The sequence below is a fragment of the Mustela erminea genome, chromosome 18 (genome assembly GCF_009829155.1).
Source record: "Mustela erminea isolate mMusErm1 chromosome 18, mMusErm1.Pri, whole genome shotgun sequence".
Lineage (NCBI taxonomy): Eukaryota > Metazoa > Chordata > Mammalia > Carnivora > Mustelidae > Mustela > Mustela erminea.
In genome coordinates this window covers 38,667,688-38,688,976 of record NC_045631.1, presented here as the reverse complement: position 1 = coordinate 38,688,976, position 21,289 = coordinate 38,667,688, and the positions used below count along the sequence as shown (strand labels likewise).

The window sequence follows — 21,289 nt, the reverse complement described above, 5'->3', positions numbered from 1 at the left end:
GTTTTGGAAATTCAAAGGTTCTACATGAGAAGGTCTGTAAAGAAATATGGGGATTATGGATAAATCTCTTGCCCTTGACACTTTAATTAGAACACATTTATGTTAAAATGTATATAACCCCAACTTGTGAGTTATCTACAGCACTGACGGATGGAACCACAGCTTGTTTAAAGAGGCCATAATTGGTAAACGTCTTTTAGTTCAAAAAAGCAGAAATAAAGATGTAACGGGAAAAAGGTGAAGCATACCTTATTTTGAACATTAAATTATGGAAACAAAAATCTTCCTAACTTCTGAAATCACTACCTCGAAGGTTCAGATCGCAGTGGTTTAAGAAACCTGGATTATTAAAGGTTTTCTGACAAATCTTTTCATAACCATCTCCTGAAGTTGCTACTTAATATAGGAATGATTACTGCCAAAGAGCCTCCAGTCAGGGCTTTCTGGGGATGTGGAGGTAAAAATCCAATGTGGGATTTCGCTCTGAATTTATATTTTAACATTTTACCCTGGGCCAGTTGCACAGGCTTCAACTTCCAAATACTGCTGGGAGTTGGAGGGGGTCCTCACACGCCTTCCCTCTGTTTCTCAAACCCTTCTGGGCTCCTTCCCGCCCGCCACGAGTCGGCACTCCCTAGTGGCGCGGACAGGTGCAGCGCAGCGAGCCGCCTCCCGCCCCCAGCACGCGCCCGCGACCCCGCACCCTCTCCCCAAGCCGGCAGCGCCCTCACCGCTCCGCCCCCAATCCCGGCGCGCGCGCGCACACACCAGCGGGGGCGCGCCCGCCCGGCGGGGCCGCGCACGCAGCTGCCGCCGCCACCGCCTCCTTCCCTCCCTGCAGGCCCTCCTCCCCTGCCCTCCCCTCCGCCCCCTTCCCCGTAGGCAGCCAGCCCGCCCGCACTGCCTCCCTCCCGGCCCCGAGCGCTCCGGCTGGGTCTCTCCCCCGCCCCCGCCCCCCTACCCCCCCAGGCTCCCCGGTCGCTCTCTTCAGGCGGTCGCCCGCGCTCGGTGGATGTGGCTGGCAGCCGCCGCCCCCTCCCTCGCTCGCCGCCTGCTCTTCCTCGGCCCTCCGCCTCCTCCCCTCCTCCTTCTCCTCAGCCGCTCTTCTCGCCGCCGCCGCCGCCTCCACAGCCTGGGCCTCGCCGCGATGCCGGAGAAGAGGCCCTTCGAGCGGCTGCCTGCCGATGTCTCCCCCATCAACTACAGCCTTTGCCTCAAGCCTGACTTGCTGGACTTCACCTTCGAGGGCAAGCTGGAGGCCGCCGCCCAGGTACGGCGACCCTCGGGCGCCGGGGGCGAGCTGCGGGGCAAGTAGTTAGGCCGCGGGCTGGGCTGGGGGCCCGGCCCGGAGGGCGGGCGGGCCGGCCGGCCTGGACGCTGCGGGCCTGGGGTTGGCGAGGCCGGCTCGGGGACCGGCGCGCCCCTCTGGGGGTGCCGCGGGGCGCCCTGGCCGATGTGCTCTGCCCTGTTGGGCTGGGACCCGGGCCGCGCTGCGGGGAGCAGCGAGGGAGCTGGCGGGCCCTGCCCGAGGGGCACCCCCCCATCCCCCCAGCCCCGGCGAGCACACCTGTGCCGGGCTTCCCCTCCCCGACCCCCGGCCCTTCCGGGCTTGGTAGTGTTCTGGGCGAGGCTGGAGGCTGTAGGAGGAGGCCAGAGGGGTCATCGGAGTCCACGCTCTTGTCTCAGCCTCCTGACTCAGTTATTTTCTCTGGTTCTCCCTACGCCCCACGGAGGACACATTGGAAGGGGGCGGTCATCTGGGACTCCGGCCGCCGCGCGTTAGCGAGGAGGGGAGATTCTAGAAGGGGGGAGAGGGTGAGAAGGAGAATGCTAATCCCAGGCAGCCTTGCAGAGTTCTCCCCGCCTGCTCCGGCCCAGGGGCTGGGTTTCCAAGATGATCCGCCCCCTCCCCCTTCCCCTCAAGTGACAGTGCAGCAGTGACTTTGTTCTCTCCTAACCTCTAGAGAAGCTAAAGGAGGACCCCATCTCTGCTTTTCCTCCCCTCTTCCTAGCTTTGCCGCCTGTGAAGCAGGTGGATTTATTGTTACGGCGATGGTTGCTTAGCAGTACTCTTCTCTGAAAGAAGCTGCTAGTTTTAGCATACCACTGTTGAAAATATTCCATTACTCTTCATTGCAGTTTTTGGTGAATCATGCTCCCCCCCCCCAACGTTATCTGAAGTATTGTTTGATTTCGGAGACTATTAGTACTGATGCCCTACAGAGGTCCCAAACAATAGACATTTCTGACATACCTTGTTATATGATGTATTATGTGAAGTCTGGTGAAAAATGGGAACTATTTAGTAGTTGTTTTTAAAGAGAAGAGTGGTAAATATATTATGTCTTTTTTACTGTAGTCAGGAAAAACCAGTAGGCCTCAACCTTAAAGACAGGGTGGATATAGCAGTAAAATGAAAGAAATGTATAGTGTTGGAATGAATTGAAAGTTTGAAGTTGTCTTTGAAAGCTGAGTACTCAGATTGAAATTATGTCTGAAAGTGTAGAATTAAAAAGTATACTGTCATATATGGAGTGCTTGTGTGAAGGGCCCTAGGGTCCAGCTGCATCAAAAGGCAAAACTTAACCCTTGGAAAGTCAAGTGATTTAAAAATTTTCCATTGAGAATATGAATCAGAGTGAGTGTATCTTCAGTCTAAATTAGGATTTGAGAGGGTTATTTGGTAGACGATTTGTTTAAGCCAAGTGACTAGAGTGTTTGATATATATTGGCAGGGGGCAGATGGGAGGGATTGTAAACAGTAGTGTGTCTTGTGACTTGGCAAACCTTGGGGAAGAAGGACCTGTGATGAATGAGTTCGCATTATGTGAAAAGACTAAGATGTGGAAAAAAAAAATCATTTATTTCTTTACCTTATTAGCTGGTGTGACCGGTTCATAATTTTGAGAGATACCTATTTAGGGAAAAATTTCAGGAAAAAAAATTGTCAATAAAGATTTTTAAGTGATTATTAGGAAGTGACGGTTTTATTTAAGTGTTAGGACAGAGCAGGAGACAATGACATGCTTCTCCTTCCCCCTTTTCTCCTTGTTTTTCCAGAGTGATCAGAAATATGTGGAAGGCTGCTTCGGGCCATTGAGGGAGCACATGGGAATGTACTAGACATGAACAGGGAATTGTTAATTTGGTGTAAGGAAATAAATCTTTTTTAGTAACAGGAGCTTTTCAAAGCAGTTGTTTCCAGAAATTCTTTAGAGGGTAGAGGGCAACACAAATGAAAGATGGTAGTAGAGTGAATTCTAACAGGTTTTATTAAAGAATGATTGGACTTTTTAATTGTACACATTGCCACCTTTGGAAGAATAAAGGAATTCAGGTTGGTGAAAAGTTAACATTAGTAAAGAAGCATATATTCATATTTTTGAGATCCATGGATTGGAGCAGTAAGACTAAACTGGCATTATAAGGTATCTTATTGTGAAAATCTAAAAATGTGGACAGGATTGTATCTCTAGAAATCTAGATTTGTAACTGGTATTGGGTCAGTTTCCTAACAGTTGGAATCACATTACACAAAGTATACAAGTTGCTTGGTTGCTTGAGTTGCAAAATTTTATGATAAGCCCAGAGTATTTGTACAGGTTACATATTAGAAACTTAGTGGATTTTTAACCTGGTCTGGGGTGTGGACTCCTGGGGATGGTGAAGAAATTAGTCAGTGTGCACTGACTTTATAAGTAGTTGTCTTTTACATAAGTGTGTGTGGTCTAGGTCAGCAGGTTTTGCAAAAGTGCTACCATGGGCCTAGAGAAATGGGACATTGTCACCCCTCCCATGCACTCCCCCCTTTACATCAGGATATTTGAGCGCAATGGATTTTTGTAGCTATTTTGAATTCTGACTCTCTTGCTTTGTGGATAATTAATTAAAAAATAGATAAGATGTTTATGTGAGTGGCCACAATGCCTTGTTATGAGTGCATTGTGGTTTATTCAGTAATTGGACTTTCTCTTATGGAAATATTTAACCTGTGCCAAAGAAATTAACTTCATCCTTCAAGGCCAGAAGTCAGGATATAGTAGACAATCCCTGGCCTTTGCCAACAAAATATTCATGTTGGTGATGACTAAATTGGCACTTAGAGGAGAGTTACAGATATAGTAGTTTATTTGGCAGGCTAAAACTTGGCACCTAAATGCATGTTATTGTCAATCCTGTGTTATGGAATTTTCTGCCCAAATTTTGCATATTTTCTTTTTTTTTTTTTTTAAGATTTATTTGTTTATTGGGGAGTGGGTAGTGTAAGTGTGCAGGGTTAGAGGGAGTGCGAGAGAGAAACTTAGGCAGATTCTGCACTGAGCGTGGAGCCCCACATGGGGTCGATCTCCTGACCCCAAGAACTCGACTTGAACGGAAATCAAGAGCCCATGCTTAACTGACTGAGCCACCTAGGCACCCCTTGAGTATTTTCTATGCAGTCATTTTGGTTGTTTTTTTAAATTACTTAAAGAAGTGGTAAAATTAATAATTTGTGCCACATTTGCTGGATCACTACATGGTCTTAAGAAATTAAATTTGAAAGATTGGTGATAAGAAATTGAACTTGTTTAGATCTTCTGTTGTTTCTTGAAATGTATGTATGATGAAACACCTCAATATAAGAAGCTTTTATATGTTGAGCTTTATCTACTATCATCTGACAATGAATTTTACAGTGAATTTTCCAGATAAATGAATCTTACCCTTTGAGGCACTTAGACTTTAAAAAATATTTACTGATTTGGATGGAAATATTCCAAAAATGTATTATTTTTTTAAACTCTAGTTTCTTATAATCGAGTCTTGTTTCTTTTTTTCTTTGTAAAAATACTGGATATCATTCTGGATATCTGTCATTAGTACCTATAACAACAGATTACCCCAAACTGGGCACTATAATTTGTTAGTTTCATATTTGTTTGTTTTTCTTATTGTTGGGTGATTACTTCTTGCTGCTTACTGTGCTTTGTTGCTGCCTATTGTGCAATTTATTCCCTCTTCTATCTTACTGAGCTTGATCTGAAGAGGTCTAAGTAACCAGAAAAAAGCTTGTGTGACCTTTAAAAGAAATTTCTAAGTGTGGGTTTGATGGACTCTCTTCTGAGTGAAGGGAATGAGTTTTAAACAATTTTTTTTTTTTAAAGATTTTATTTATTTATTTGACAGAGAGAAATCACAAGTAGATGGAGAGGCAGGCAGAGAGAGAGAGGGAAGCAGGCTCCCTGCTGAGCAGAGAGCCCGATGCGGGCCTCGATCCCAGGACCCTGAGATCATGACCTGAGCCGAAGGCAGCGGCTTAACCCACTGAGCCACCCAGGCGCCCGGGAATGAGTTTTATAGTATGGACTTTGTATCATCTATTTTGGCTTTTAAACAGGCTCTTTTTTCTTTTTCTTTTTTTAACTTCCTGGTTCTGAATAATTGATATTGTCCATCAATACAATCTGGACAAATGTGATCTTGAGTAGTAAATTATGAAGCTTCTCTGAACTTTGCTACATAAGTGAGCCTGTTCTTATTGTAAAATAGATTTTATTCTAATCTATATGTGAGTCAGTGGCAAAGGACTGAGTCTTTTGATAGCTCTCTTGTTAACTGAGATTAATTCTCCAGATCTTGGAGATACAGTTTTGAACATCATTTAAGTATTTAGCTCTTAGTTTATTTGGCCACTTGTAATTACTTAAAAATTTTACTTAAATTAGGAAATACTTTAGAAATACAGAAAAGTAGCCCACCACAAAGATTTAGCATATATTAAAGTTTTCCCCCATTTGCTTCAGACTGCGCCTGGTGTTTTTTGGGAAATAAAATGCCACAGATACCACTAAAGTCCATTTCCATCTCTTCCTAGCCCCACTCCCAGAGGTAACTTCTCTCTAGGTAGGTGAGTATTATGCCTATATATGTAGTTTTATTGCATATGTAAGTAGCCATAAGCAATAAATAGTAATGTTCTGTATGTTTAACATTTTTACATTTGGGGTGCTACATTTGACTTTCTGCATCTTGCTCTTTTCACTGTCTCTTTTGTTAGAAAACTTGGCTCAGTTTGTGTTTACTAATTAACTGCTCCTTATTGTCTCTAGAAATTACAGCCCTATTCCACAAAGACAATGATTATTTCAAAATTTTAACAGTGAAATTGCTTGTAAGGCAAAGTGTCTCAGGCTTCAGACTGGTGTTTGGAGTTGTCACACTGGAGATTTTCTTTTACTAAAATCTGAGGGCTTTGGTAATCACAGAAAAACTTCTTGGGTCATATAGTACCTGTAAGATGTATTTCTGAGTGATCATAATAAACACTCATTCAGGGAAAAAAAAAAAATCTCACATTGCTGCCTTCCTAACTCATAGGAAACTTCCATTGTAAAATTGTTACCAGTGGTCAAGCTGGCTCTTCAATAGAGCCATTACTTGGTGTTTGGTTGAGTTGCAGTGCAGTCTGTATGGGGCTCTAGAGGACTTAACCCTGGGTTTGAAACAAGGAAAGGAAACACTGTGTTCCATTCTTTAGTAGCATCAAATGGAGATGTTGAAAGTGAGCTTGTTATCTACACGATATATATGCCTACTTTAACATTTTGCTTCTATTTTAAGCTTGCAAACTGTGAAGATCTTAATGCTGAAATTCCTTTGAATTATTACCTGTATTTTTGGTAGTGGAAAATATCACTAATGGTGATGTTAGATGTGAGAATTCATGTAGTGAATCATCAGGTCAGTGCTATTGTGGGGAAAATATAAAAAAGAGCAGTGTTACAGTGTGGCACTGAAGCACTTAAATCTATGTAGTTATTTAAAATCTGTACATGTATGCTGACATCCAAAGTACTATATAATGTAGCACAAAGCTTTTAAATTTTGTCATTCTGATAGATACTTTATAAACTGTTAGGTGAATGCTGTTAGATGATATTTGGAAGAACATCTTTATGATTACAGCACTTTTAATCTTGGTCTCTAGGTATGCCTTTTTTTTTTTTTAAAGTAAACTCTGTGCCCAGTGTGGGGTTTGAACTCACAACCCTGAGATCAAGAGTTGCATGCTTTACCGCCTGAGGTAGCCACATGCCCCTCTGTGTGTGTGTGTCTTAATAACAATATCTATTAACTGATTACTGTGAATCAGGTACTAAGTACTAAAACAAACACTTTCTATCCTGTTTAAAGGACATGGTTAAGATGAGGCAGAGTATACAGTGAGATTTTTAAAATTTGAGTAGTGTTCTGTTACTAAGATAAGTATTTTTATTCCTTTGGTTCTTCCCTCCCACCCTTCCAGAAATGGCAGCGTCTTGGGAAAAAAAAAATTATTAGCTATTCAACAAACGGCTTAACTCAGTAGTATAAACAGGTGGGTTTCCCCTAAATAAAGGAGGAATTAGAATGTACTTGTAAATGGATGTTGTAAACTGTGCCTTTCCAAAGTATGCAAACTCTTTCCCTCAGAATGTTAAGTAGTAGTGAGGTGAATGTCAGTTGGCATATGTAGTATTGTACAGCTATCTTGACATTGGCAGATTAACTGCTTGGTTACCATTAAATTCACTGTAGATGTTGTTGAATGAAAATATGCTTGCCTCAATAAAGTTGAAGATGTGTAACTAAACTGCTGTTATTATCCTGTTGGCATAAACTTCAAACTCTGGAAGGTTTTTATTCATTTTTACTTTTTGGAGACACCTCCCTGCAGCCCACCCCAGCCTCATTAAGTGCTTCATTTCTCTGTGTTGCTGAATTTTTTAAAAGTGAATTTATAAATAGGCACAGGGATCATTTTTGCTTTATTTGTTCAAATGTAGTGCTATAAATGTCCAGTTGGGACAGAAAGGTTTTGTTACTGCTTAGGAATGTTCCTGATGAAGTAAATGGTGTGAAGGAATATTACCACTTACAAAAATTATTTGTTTATTTATATATTTAAAGATTAGTTTAATTTATTTTTTAATTAAAGATTTTATTTTTAAGTAATGTCTGTATGTAACATGGGGCTGGAACTCACAACCCCAAGATCAAGAGTTGTATGCTCTATGGACTGAGTCAGCCAGGTGCTCCTGCCACTTAAAAAATTTTTTTTAAAGTTCATCGAATGACATTTTTGTTTAGAAACAGAAAGATTTATGAAAAAAGATTTTTTTTAAACTAAGCTCTACACTCAGTTTGGGGCTTGAATTCATATCCCCAAGATCAAGAGTCTCATGCTCTACCAACTGACGTAGTGGGTCTCTGAAAAGGATTTTTTTTTAATGAGCCAAAATAGTTTCACATTATGTGTTAGCCATTTTTACAGGCTTACTAATATATATCTGTAACTTAGGTCAGGTAATTTTAGTTTGAGATTAATCGTGTTTATTTATTGGTTATTAATAAAATGGTTACTCTTTGGTATAGTTTTTTCATACAGACATTATATTACTCTTGTGTCCTTACCTGGTTCTGTGTTCTGTTAGTGATCTCGAGGCAGTATTGACCTACTGTGGGTTTTGTTTGGACTGCACAGTGTTCTTGCAAATTTTGTGTTAGTTGCCATCAGTTACAATTTGGGAGATCGTATATGAAATCTGAATTTGTGGCTTTTTTTTTTTTTAAATAATCTTTCTGTCCAGTATGGGGCTCAACTCAGACCCAGAGATCAAGAGTTGCACATGCCCTACCAAAAGAGCCAAGTAGGAGCCCCTGTGGGGTTTGTTTTTGTTTTTTGCTCTTTTGTAGTTGGAAGATCTGTTAATATGGAGTCTGCTTTTCAATATAGCATAATTGGTTAGCTCCAAGAAATGACTACTTCCCCTTCCTTTATCCATAGCCTTCACCTGGCCTACTCTATTCACCTGTTTCGCTGGCCTCTGTAGACATTTGTTTGTGATTTAGGGCTTCTGTACTTTTGTTATTTTATTTTTAGATTTTATTTATTTATTTGATAGGGAAAGTGTCTGCCCGTGAGCAGGGAAGGACTGAGGGAGAGGGAGAGGCTGAAGGGGATAGAAAAACTATTTTCTTCAAAACTGCCACATTCAGATCTAGAGAGATCTGAAGCGCACTCCACCTTGAGCAGGGGAGCCCCGTGTAGGGCTCCATCTCACAACCATGAGAGCATGACCGGAGCTGAAACCAATGAAACCAATAACCGAATGAACCACCCAGGAGCCCCAGATATTTGTTATTTTAAATTCAGACCATTCAAATGAATGGTCTGAAAATGAATCTGAGGTTCTGTTTAAATGCAGCAAGTATATAAAATCAAGTCTACAACCAAATTGAAAAGTCGGCAAGGGTTATAAATGAACAATTTGCAGAGAAAAAGCAATGGCAAAAAAAAAAAAAAAAGGAGAAAGAAACTAAGTAGAGAAGATGCTTACTTAACCAGTGCTACAATTAATCAGGAAAATTCTAATTAAAGCAATGGTGGAATATCATTTAATACCCACCAGATTGTCAAAGATTTTTAAGTTTTTTAGAGGATGATGAACATCCTATTTCCTTTTCTTTTTTTTTTTTTTTAAGATTTTATTTATTTATTTGACAGAGATCACAAGTAGGCAGAAAGGCAGGCGAGAAAGAGAGGGAAGCAGGCTCCCCGCCAGGCAGAGAGCCCAATGCAGGGCTTGATCCCAGGACCCTGAGATAATGACCTGAGTTGGAGGCAGGGGCTTAACCCACTGAGTCACCCAGGCACCCGGAACATGGTATTTCTTCACTCTTTGCTCATGGGAGTGTTAATTGAAACTACTCTAGAGCATAATTGGGATATTCTTGGTAAAGAAAAATATGCATAAGAAAACATGGACCAAGATATTTGTTATAGTACTATGTTTTTTTAAGATTTTATTTATTTATTTGACAGAGACAGAGATCACAAGTAGGCAGAGAGGCAGTCAGAGAGAGAGGAGAAAGCAGGCTCTCTGCTGAGCAGAGAGCCTGATGCGGGGCTGGATCCCAGGACCCTGAGATCATGACCTGAGCTGAAGGCAGAGGCTTTAACCCACTGAGCCACCCAGGCGCCCCTATAGCACTATTTTAAAAAACAAAAGAAGTGGAAACAACCTAACTTCCTTTAGGAAGGAAATGGATAAATAATTGGTTTATTCTTATAATGGAATACTATATAGGAGTTAAAATTAATGAATTAGATCTATATCTGTCTACATTTCCCATCTCAGAAACAAATGTTAAATGAAAAAAGCAGGTGCAAAGGTGATACTGTTTGTATAAAATTAAAAACATTGCTTACTGATCTTTATATATGTAGCAGAAGTACTATATATACACATGATAAAGAGCTACATTAGCCTTAGGAGAGTGGTTATCTCCATGTAATGAGGAAGCGAGGATGGAGCTTTCATTATATCTATATTTTATTGGGGGGGATCTGAAGTAAGTAAGACAAAATCTTAAAAAGTTTATTAATCTTGGTGGTGAGTCATTAGTGTCTTATATTCAAAATGTTACTTTGATAAGAGAAGAAAATTTAAAGAGTGCCTTACGAAGTTTTGACATGATTTATGATACCACTTTTCTTCCTCTATCCTTAAAGAAGGTCTTATGATGGGTTTGATGTGTAGGTTGAAATACATAATTAATTGCAACATATAAGAAATGTTTCCTAATTAATTTTTAATTTGGAAAGTTTTAATTGTTTTAAATAAAAGCTTAAGTAGGAAAAATGCTTTTATTTAGCTCATTGGTCAGATGTTTAAAGTCTAAAATACTTAAGTGTTTATGGTTGCTTTTAATAGAATTCAGAAAATGTGAATTGCCTTAGATTACCTAAAACTACTCATTTATTTTTTACCATTTAGGTATAAATACTCAGTCTAGGTTTTAGTGATGTCTGGGCTTAAAAAAATGCCCTGTGACATACATTAGGCCAAGATGAAGATGTACATGTTATTAATCTTGGCTACTTCTGACACTGCTGGTTTTTCTTTTCCCCTTAGGTGAGGCAGGCAACCAATCAGATTGTGATGAATTGTGCTGATATTGACATTATTACAGCTTCATATGCACCAGAGGGAGATGAAGGTAAGAGCTGTTTTCCATTTAATTTGCTATCTCTCTGTGTGTATCATGTATGTGTGGTGGCATATACATTTTCAGATTAAGGTAGCAGTGTTTGTTACTTTAGAAATAGGAATCATTTTTAGATGTTCGTGGGAAATATTTTAATAATTTGTACTATGAGATAAAGGAGATGCCACATTCTAATTCTACTTCAAACATTAACGTATTTTGTAACCCTAGGCAGATTACATTTCCATAAATGTAAAATGAATATAATACCATGCATATAAAGCTAAAGAGTTATTTTTTTTTAATTAATTTATTTATTTTAGAGAGAGAGAGAGAGCTTGAGTGGGAGGGGCAGAGAGAATCCCAAGTAGACACTGCACTAACCGTGGGGCCCGACGCAGGGCTTAATTCCATGACCCCGAGTTCACAACCTGAGCTGAAACCAAGAGTCACTCGCCCAATTGACCACACCACCAAGGCACCCAAAACTGAAGAGATATTTTTAAAATAAGTGCTTTGAACATGAAAGATTGGTTTATTAAGGTGGCTTAGTTCATATTTGGTTTTCTTAAAGATTTTTTATTTCCCTCTTGAACAGTAGATTAAAATTGCAATAATGAATCTTATTCACAATTGAGAGAAAAATATTTGTCCTGCAGGATGGAATGTGGAGCTTAGAAGCTAGATGACCAAGTTAGTTACAGAGTAAGAATATGTTAAAAGGAAATATATAGAATGCCTGGGAACTCACTTAGCATCTTTAAAATGAGAACTATTTTAGACCTTGTAATTGTAACAAGGGATTAAATTGAGTAGTCTGTTTTGGCCTGAAATCTTATTCCCACATAAGCTCCATTTTAAAAAATTGTCATATTTGGCATGAAGTCACAAGTGTATTAATACTGGAACTGAAGTGCTTTTTGCTTTTGACAGAATGATCTTTTGGTTAGTCTTCATTACTATGAGACTTCCTGTTAGAAAATTTTTTTTTGCTATCAGGGTGCCTGGCTGGCTCAGCTAGTAGAGCATGCAGCTCTTGATCTCAGGGTTGTGAGTTCAAGCCCCACTTAGCACGTAGAGCTTACTTTAAAAAAAAAAAAAAAAGAAAGAAAAGAAAAGAAAATCTTTTCATTTGATATCAAATAAGTTAGAAATTTAGCCTTTTAGTTCACATTTTGTATTGCTCTTAACCCTCTCCTTTACACTGAAAAGAAGCATACAAGGAAAAATATAAGGAAAAATAAATACTTTTTTCATGAATTTATTTTATTTCATGAATTTTTCTTAAATTATCTTGTCCATAGAATGACCCCCCCACCAAAAGTAGCAGTTGAGCAGAGTATTGCCAAAAAGTATTTATTGTTCGATTGTTTGTAAATGAGATCAAATTGCTGTGATTTTAAGCTAGAGGAACACATCCTTCAAATGGACTTTGGATGAGTGCCAACATTAAAAAATTGTTTGGGTAAATGAGAGAGGGGTTATTTAGTTTCTTTATCTGTGAAGAAAAATGTAAGCATTTTAGCCAAGCATATCAAGGCAAGCTTGCTCTGTTGTAGGTAGAGAACATTTAAATTTGATGTAGTTTTAAAATGGTGCCACTATAGATAGGAAGAGATTGTAAAATATACTCGCACCCTCCAGTTGGCATGGTTTCAGCTCAGGTTTTTATCTTCCTCTACTAAATTTTTTTTTGTTTTTATAAATTTTGTTTTTATCTTCCTCTACTAAAATGTCAGGAAAGAATTCAGAGAACTCAAATGCTTTGAGTATGCATAACTGAATGGTGCCAAGCTCCTAATAGTTAGAAGAGCAGTGTTTGTGTTCTAAGAGGGTCAGAGAGAAATGAAAGCTTGTAGAAGTGAAGGGGATTTGGAGAGAGAATCAGATAAAACATTACTCTTTTTTAGGTACATAAAGTATTTTCTTCAAAACTAGCTAAGGGGTATTTTTCAACTCATTTCTCCTACAGCAATGGGAAAAACCTAGAGTCATGTGTAAGCTCATCTAATTTGAGAGTATAAGAGAATGGGAAATTGTATTAATGTGGCATTTTAAGATTTCAGTCAAACAGTTTTGGCCTTCCAGATACATACACAGTGTAATTTTATCCTTGGGCATAGTAGCATTTCTTGATTTTTACTGTATGGAAGAGTACAACATGCTGTTCTTTAGAAATTAGTAGTTGCAAATTTGATTGCCAGCTCCTTCCAGGGTGGTATGGTTTGACAGGGGAATAACTGAGTCAATAGGAAAGCTACCATTTTTTAACTTGGCTGATCTCCTTTAGTACAGTACCTATTAATATTTATGATTGCCTCCTGTAAGACCGAGTTACATATGTGTAGCCACTAAATCTTGTTACTTTACGGTAAAATCAGAAAGTCATTCGAAGTCATGAAGTTGTTGCTTCTTTGTATAAATTTTTAATTGATGAAAAAGAAGCTGTTTGTGGTTTGTGCAGTGACCCAGAAAGACCTATTGGCGTGTGTCTCTTTAAACTAAGGCACTGCCTTTTCAACAAAAATAATTTATTTTAAAACCTAATTGAGATCTTTGTAATATTTTAAAAATGAGAACTCAGTAAGAAAAACGGCTGAAAACTGTTTTTTTACTGTTCTGCACTTCAAGGGTTGGTGAAATCACTAGCACTTAAGCCCCAGTGCAAGGAGTGCACCTCCCTACACAGTGAGTGCAGGGGTTAGTATTGTCACCAGCTTCCGCAGGAGTGCCTGAACTCAGGTCCTGACAGGTAACGAGACTTTTAATTTATCATTAATAGATGGCTTGGGCATAACCACACGGACATTGATCATTTGAAAGTTTTGTATTAACTTTTCCCTTAGTATACTCTCTCAGATATGTTTGTAGCATTAGCTGTGTAAGGAAGAAATTTTCCCTGTTCCATTCAAAGTTCTGATTCTAGCCTCAGATCCACTAGCATCACCCTGCCTTATCCATGCAAGGCATGTAAATCTTAACACGTTTCTTCTTGAAGCAGAGGTACATTTTTCAGTGTGCAGATGAGTGCATGTATGTGTTTAATGAGAGGATGAAGCAGCTAGTCAGAAATACTGCCAAATGGTAACAATTTTGAGCAAAACTATTAACTTGAGAAAAAGGAATCGTTCCTCACACTCAATCAGAGGCCTTTATCATGAGCTTCAGTAGGCCTTTATAAGCCCATCAGTGATATATATTCCGTCGTCATGTAGTTAAGTGTAGATTAGGAATAGCATTAAACCACCATCTCTTTGCAAGAGTTGTTTTTGTCATCATTCTGAAAATACATGTATGACTAATTAAGTGCTAGCTCTGAAATGTGGAAAATTGAAAGAGAAGGGGAAATACTCATTTCTAATACAAATGTATTGGAATATGATGCAGAATTTCATAAGATTTTAAATGAAAGGAATCAAAGTATAAGTTTAGTAATACAAATAACAATATAGGGTAGGGGGCCTCAAACCAAAGTTATGGTTAGGATTAAGGAAATAACAAACACGAGTGAATTGGACTGGATGTAGCAAAGCTAGAATGTTGGGACAGAGGCCAGACCAAAGAAAGTATTAAAGAATATTTAAATGTATTCAAATTTTAAAGAACTTTTCAGGCCAACAACATTTTTTTGGGCTATAGTGACATCTGTTGAATTTGCAACCTACCAGGGAACTGTGTGTTACACATATTCTTTATCACTTGGACATGAAGATAAGACTTGAGCATAGCTGTCTCGTTAAAAAGAGCAAAAAGCCTTTTGAGAGTCTTCTAGATTCTTAATTGAAACTGGGGTATAATATGCTATATTACTATTTAATATATTTAGCAGGTTATTTTAGTTTGCTGTACATGTTCCAGTGGTATATCCTTTTAAAAAATTAGAATACCTCTTTTCAGGAAGCTTTTAAAGTTTTTTGGGCACTACAGTGGCCTTATTTCTGAGCTCTTGTTTTTATTTTGCCTCTGCTTTATTTACAAGTCCTGAGTATATTGAGTTTTGGGGATTTCAAACATAAAGTCTATTATGTGCTATTGTTCTTCGTGTTAATGCATAAGCTAACCACTACTCTGGGCTATATTGAGGAACCAGATGTTTTCCCAGGTCTTTGGTAACTTTCAGGGCATCCTGTTTTCTGAATTAAATGGTGATTTTAGGGTCACCTGGGTGGCTCAGTCGGTTAAGTGTCTGCCTTCAGCTCAGGTTATAATCCCAGGATATTGGGATTGAGCCCCATGTCAGGTTCCTTGCTCAGCAGGAGCCTGCTTCCCCCTCTGCCTGCTCCCCCTGCTTGTGTGCACACTCTCTCTCTCCCTCTCTCTGTCAAATAAATAAAACTCTTTTTAAAAAAATGCTGATTCTATTTTTCCTACTAATAAACTTTATTTTTCAGAGCACTTTGGAGTATAAAGTACAGAGATTTCCTCCGTATTCCTTGTCCCACCCACCCTTCTCTTCCTCATTATCAACATCTTGAACCAAAGTGGTACAATTGTTAAAGTCAGTGAAACTTACCTTGGCACCTCATTAACAAAGTCAGTAGTTTACATTAGGGTTCACTCTTGGTGTTATACATGCTGTGGGTTTTGTTTTGTTTTTTTAAAAGATTTTATTTATTTATTTGACAGAGAGATTCAGCAAGAGAGGGAACACAAGCAGGGAGAGTGGGAGAGAGGGAAGCAGGCTCCCCACTGAGCAGTGAGCCTGATGCAGGGCTGGATGCCAGGACCCTGGGATCAGGACCTGAGTTGAAGGCAGACACTTAATGACTGAGCCACCCAGACACCCCTGCATATAAAGTTTAGAATCAGTTTTTTGGTATCCATGAAATAACTTTCTGGGATTTTTATTGGGATTGGGATTGAATCTATAGATCAAGTTGGGAGGAACTGATGTCTTGACAATATGGAATCTTACCCATGAACATGGATTATCTCTCCATTTATTTAGTTCTTTAATATCTATTATGAGAATTTAGTAGTTTTTCTCCTGGATCTTACATATATTTTGTTAGATTTATACCTAAGTATTTTGTTTTTGGATATGATAATGTAAATGATAAAGTGTTTTCAATTTCAAATACCACTTATTCATTGCTGGTATATAGAAAAATGATTGACTTATATATATTAATCTTATATTCTGCAACCTTATTATAATTGCTCATTAGTTCCAGGAGTTTTTTTGCTGATTCCTTTGAATTTTCTACATGACCACATCATCTGTGAACAAGGACAGTTTTATTTCTACTATCCCAATATGTATACCTTTTATTTCCTTTTCTTGTCTTACTACATTAGCTAGGACTTTTCAGTACAATGTTGAAAAGCAGTGGTAAGACATCTTTGCTTTGTTCCTCATCTTAGCTGGAAAGCTTGAACTTTGTCACCATGAAATATGATGTTAGTTGTAGGGTTTTTGTAGATGTTCTATCACAAGTTGAAGAAATTCATCTTTATTCCTACTTTGCTGAGAAATTTTATCATGAATGGGTATTGGATTTTGTTAGATGCTTTTTCTGCATCTTCTGATAGTTGTGTAATATTTCTTCTTTAGACTGTTGATGTGATGAAGTACATTGATTGATTTTTGTGTGTTGAAACTGTCTTGCATAATAGGATAAATCCCACTTGGTCATGGCATATAATTCTTATTATATATTGTTGGATTCAATTTGCTAATATTTTGTTGAGGATTTTTGTATTTATGTTCCTAAGAGACACTGGTCTATAGTTTTCTTATGTGTCTTTTGATAGTAGGGTAATGCAGCTTCATAAAATGAGTTAGGAAGTATTCTTTCTGCTTCAATGCTCTGGAACAGATTTTAGAGAATACATACCATTTCTTACTTAAATGTTTGGTAGAATTCACAAGTGAACCTGTCTGAGCCTGTGCTTTCTGTTTTGGAAGATCATTATTGATTCAGTTTCTTCTTCTTTTTTTTTTTAAATTTTTAAAGATTTTTTATTTATTTTAGAGAGCATGTGCTTTTGAGTGGCTGGGGGAGGGGCAGAGAGAGAATCTAAAGCAGACTCCCGACTGAATGTGGAGCCCAATATAGGGCTTGAACTCACCACCCTGAGATGACCTGAGCTGAAACCAGGAGTCAGACACTCAGCCAACTGAAGCACCCAGGCGCCCTGATTCAACTTCCTTAAAAGATACATAGCTATTTAGCTTATCTGTTTTCTTCTTGTATGTGTTTTAGTAGATAGTGTGTTTCAAGGAATTGGTCCCTTTGATTGAGGTTTTTAGATTTGGGGCAGAGATTTGTTTATAATATTCCTGTATTATTTTTAAATTTAATTTAACTTATTCATTTTTTTGAGTGGGGGGAGAGGCAGAATTAGAGGGAGTTTTAAGCAGGCTCCATGCGCAGCACAGAGCCCAATACAGGGCTGTTATCATGACCCTGAGATCATGACCTCAACCAAAATCAAGAATTGGTGGCTTAACTGACTGAGCCACTCAGGTGCCCCTCCTGTATCATTTTTTTAATGTCCATGGGATCTGTAGTGATGTTCTCTCTTTCAGTGTTTTTCTTTAAAAAAAAAAAAAAAAAGATTTATTTACTTTAGAGAGAGAAAGGGGACAGGAGGGGCAGAGGGGGAGAGAGAGAGAGAGACTCCCAAGCAGACTCCATGCTGAGCATGGAGCCTGATGCAGAGCTGGATCCCATGACTTTGAGATCATGACCTGAGTGAAAACCAAGAGTCAAGAGGTTTAACTGACTGAGCCACCTAGGCTCCTGATTTTAGTAATTGTGTTTTCGTTTTCTCCCTTTTCTCTTAACCTGGCTTGAGGCTTACTGATTTTGTTGATTTTTTTCCCCCCCAAAGAATCAGCTATTGTTTTTGTTGGTTTTTTTTTTTTAAGTTATTGATTTTTTTTTTTTAATTTATTGATTTATTTGACAGAGAGAGACAGCAGGAGAGGGAACACAGGCCGGGAGAGTGGGAGAGGTAAAAGCAGGCTTCCTACTGAGCAGGGAGCCTGACAGGGGGCTCAATTCCAGGACCCTGGGATCATGACCTGAGCCAAAAGCAGCCCCTTAACCAACTGAGCCAACCAAACACCCCTGCTCTAATTTTAATTATTTTTTTCTCCTGTGCCTTATTTTGGATTTAATTTGTTCTTTTTCTAGTTTCCTAAGATGGAAGCTTAGATAATTTATTTGATTTATTTTTAATTTTGAAGTAAGCTCTATGCGCTGTGGGGCTAGATCTCAAGCTCTACTGATTGAGCCAGCCAAGTACCCCTAGATGATTGATTTTGTGGTATAGGATTGCAGTACTGTAAATTTCCCTATAAACACTGCTCTCCCTGAATCTCACAAACTTTGTAAGTTGTATTTTCATTTTCGTTTAAAGTATTTAAAGATTTCTCTTGAGGGTTCTTCTTTGACCTATGTGTTATTTAGAAGTGTTATAGGGGCACCTGGGTGGCTCAGTGGGTTAAAGCCTCTGCCTTCTGCTTGGGTTATGGTCCCGGGGTCCTGGGATTGAGCCCCACATTGGGCTCGATCAGCAGGGATCTCCGCTCAGCAGGGAGCCTTCTTCCCTTCCTCTCTCTCTGCCTACTTGTGATCTCTGTCAAATAAAGAAATAAAATTATAAAAAAAAAGAAGTATTATAATTATTTAATTTCTAATTGTTTGAGGATTTTTCCAGCTATAGTTCTGTTACTGATTTCTAATTTAATTCCTTTGTGGTCAAAGAACAGACATTTTATGATTTCTTTCTTTCTTTTTTTTTTTTTTAATTAGTTCAAGTGTATCTATGACCAAGAATATGGTCTGTCTTGGTGAATGGTCCAAATGAGCTTGAGTAAAATGTGTAACACAAGCTGTTGTTTGATGAAATCGTCAACAGATACCCAATTGGTTGGTGGTGCTTTTGAGTTCAAATATATCCTTACAGATTTCTGCTGCTGACACTGTTTATTTCTGATAGAAGGCTGTTAAAGTCTCCAGCACTAATAGTAGATTCATCTGTTCTTCCTTGCCATTCTGTCAGTTTTTGCCTCATGTATTTTGATGCTTTATTATTAGATGAATCCACATTAAGAATTTTTACGTCTTGCTGGAGTATTGCCCCCCTTCTCATTATGTAACGTTCCTTTTAAGTTCTCTTGCTTTAAAGTCTGCTCTGTCTGAAATTAATGCAGCTACTCCCACTTTGTTTTGATTAGTGTTAGTATATCTTTTTCTGTCACTTTACTTTTAATCTGAAAAGTTTTTTATAGTGCTTGCCCTAGAGTTTGCAATATATATTTATAATTAATCCAGTCACTTTCAGATAATACCATACTGCTTCACAAGTAGTACCAAGTACCTTATAATATCAAAATATGACCAGTTTCTTCCTTGTTTCCATCCCTTGTTTCATTGCTGTCATTCATTTCACTTATGCATAAACATACACAGAAGCCAACATAATCAAATATTGTTACTATTAATACTTTGAACAGTTATCTTTTAGATCAATTAAAAATAACAATCATAAACATTTTTATTTTACCTTCTTTTATTCATTCTCTGATGCTCTCTCTTTATATAGATCTAAGTTTCTAATCTGTGTCATTTTCCTTTTCTCTAAAGAACTTCTTTTAACATATCATGTAAAAGCATATGTACTTGCAACAAATTCCCCCAATTTTTGTTTGTCTGACAAAAGTCTATTTCTCCCCACTTTTTAAAAAAATGTATTTTATTTATTTATTTATTTATTTATTTATTTATTTATCTGAGGGAGAGAACATGAGCAGGCAGAAGAGCAGAGTGGGAGGGAGGGGAAAAAATCTTAAACAGATTACACATTGAGCATGAGCATGGAGCCCCACATGGGGCTATGTCTTACGACCCTGAGATCATGACCAGAGCCGAGCCAAGAATTGGACGCTTAACAACTGAGTCAACCATGTGCTCCTCTCCCCATTTTTTTTTTTTGAAGACTTAATTTTTTCAGAGCAGTTTTGGTTCACAGCAAGATTGAGAGGAACATTCTCTTTCACTTTTGAAAGATCAGTTTGAAGAATACAGAATTCTAGTTAGTTTTTCTTTCTCAGCCCTTTAAATATTTCATTCCAGGGGCGCCTGGGTGGCTCAGTGGGTTAAAGCCTCTGCCTTCGGCTCAGGTCATGATCTCAGGGTCCTGGGATCAAGCCCCGCATCAGGGGCTCTGCTCAGCAGGGAGTCTGCTTCTTCGTCTCTCTCTGCCTGCCTCTCTGCCTACTTGTGATCTCTGTCTGTGAAATAAATAAATAAAATCTTTAAAATAAATAAATAAATAAATAAATAAATAAATAAATAAATATTTCATTCCATTATCTTCTTGCTTGCGTGGCTCCTGAGAAGTTGTATTTAATTCTTATCTTGCTCTTCAATAAAGTGTTTTTTCCCTCTGGCTTCTTTCAAGACTTTTTCTTTATGTTTGATTTTTCCAAAGTTCGAATATGGTATGCTTACATTTGGAGTCTTTGGCATTTATCCTACTTGGTTTTCTCTGAGCTTCCTGGATCTGTGGTTTGGTGTCTGATGTTAATTTGGGGGCATTCTTAGCCATCATTGCTCCAAATATTGCTTCTGTTCCTTTCTTTTTCTTGTCCTTCTGGTCATCCCATTGTGTATATGTTATACTTCTTGTAGTTTTCCCACAGTTCTTGGATATTTTGTTCTGGTCCCTCCCACCCCCCAGTCTTTTTTTTTTTTTTTTTCCCAGTTTTGGAGGTTTCTTTTTTCATGTCTGTAAGCTCAGAGATTGTTTCTACAGCCTTGAACGGTCTAACAATCAGTGCATGAAAGGCATTCTACATTTCTGTTACTATGCTTTTAATTTCTGTCTTTATTTTTTAATTCTTTTTTAGAATCTCTCTCTACTTGCATTATCAATCCCTTCTTGATGTGTCTATTTTCTCATTAAAGATCTTAGCATATTAAACATAGTTTTAAAAATCTAGTCTGAGATTTACAACATTCCCTCCATAACTGACTCTGGTTTTGATGCTTTTTTAGTGTCTCCAAATTGCATTTTCTGCCTTTTAGTATGCTTTCCGGTATTTTTTGAGAAACAGACATGATGTACTGGATAAAAGGAACGACAGTAAAATAGGCCTTTAATAATGCTGTGGTGAGGTGAAGGGGTAAGGGGAGTATGTATGAATCTCTTACTAGGTCTCAATCTTTTGGTGTCTCTGGTCTGTGAACTTCACCAGTACTTTCAGGTTTTCTCCCGCACTGGTGGGACTGGATGGCTGGTGGCGCTGGAGTTTGTTCTTTCCCTT

At 38.6% G+C, this 21,289-nt stretch overlaps 1 protein-coding gene across 2 annotated transcripts in view; it reads left to right on the top strand.

Moving 5' to 3' along the window:
- The first annotated feature begins 857 nt into the window (after positions 1 to 857).
- NPEPPS (aminopeptidase puromycin sensitive) overlaps positions 858 to 21,289 on the top strand; it is an 81,944-nt gene continuing 61,512 nt past the window's right edge. Inside the window, exons 1-2 of one of the 2 annotated variants that reach the window (XM_032322357.1) lie at positions 858 to 1,270; positions 10,938 to 11,022. In XM_032322357.1, coding sequence (XP_032178248.1) covers positions 1,013 to 1,270; positions 10,938 to 11,022 — 343 coding nt within the window. In that variant the 5' untranslated portion in view covers positions 858 to 1,012. Of the gene's footprint in view, positions 1,271 to 10,935; positions 11,023 to 13,641; positions 13,763 to 21,289 lie in introns of those variants that run through there. The other variant, XM_032322358.1, reaches the window with a different exon arrangement.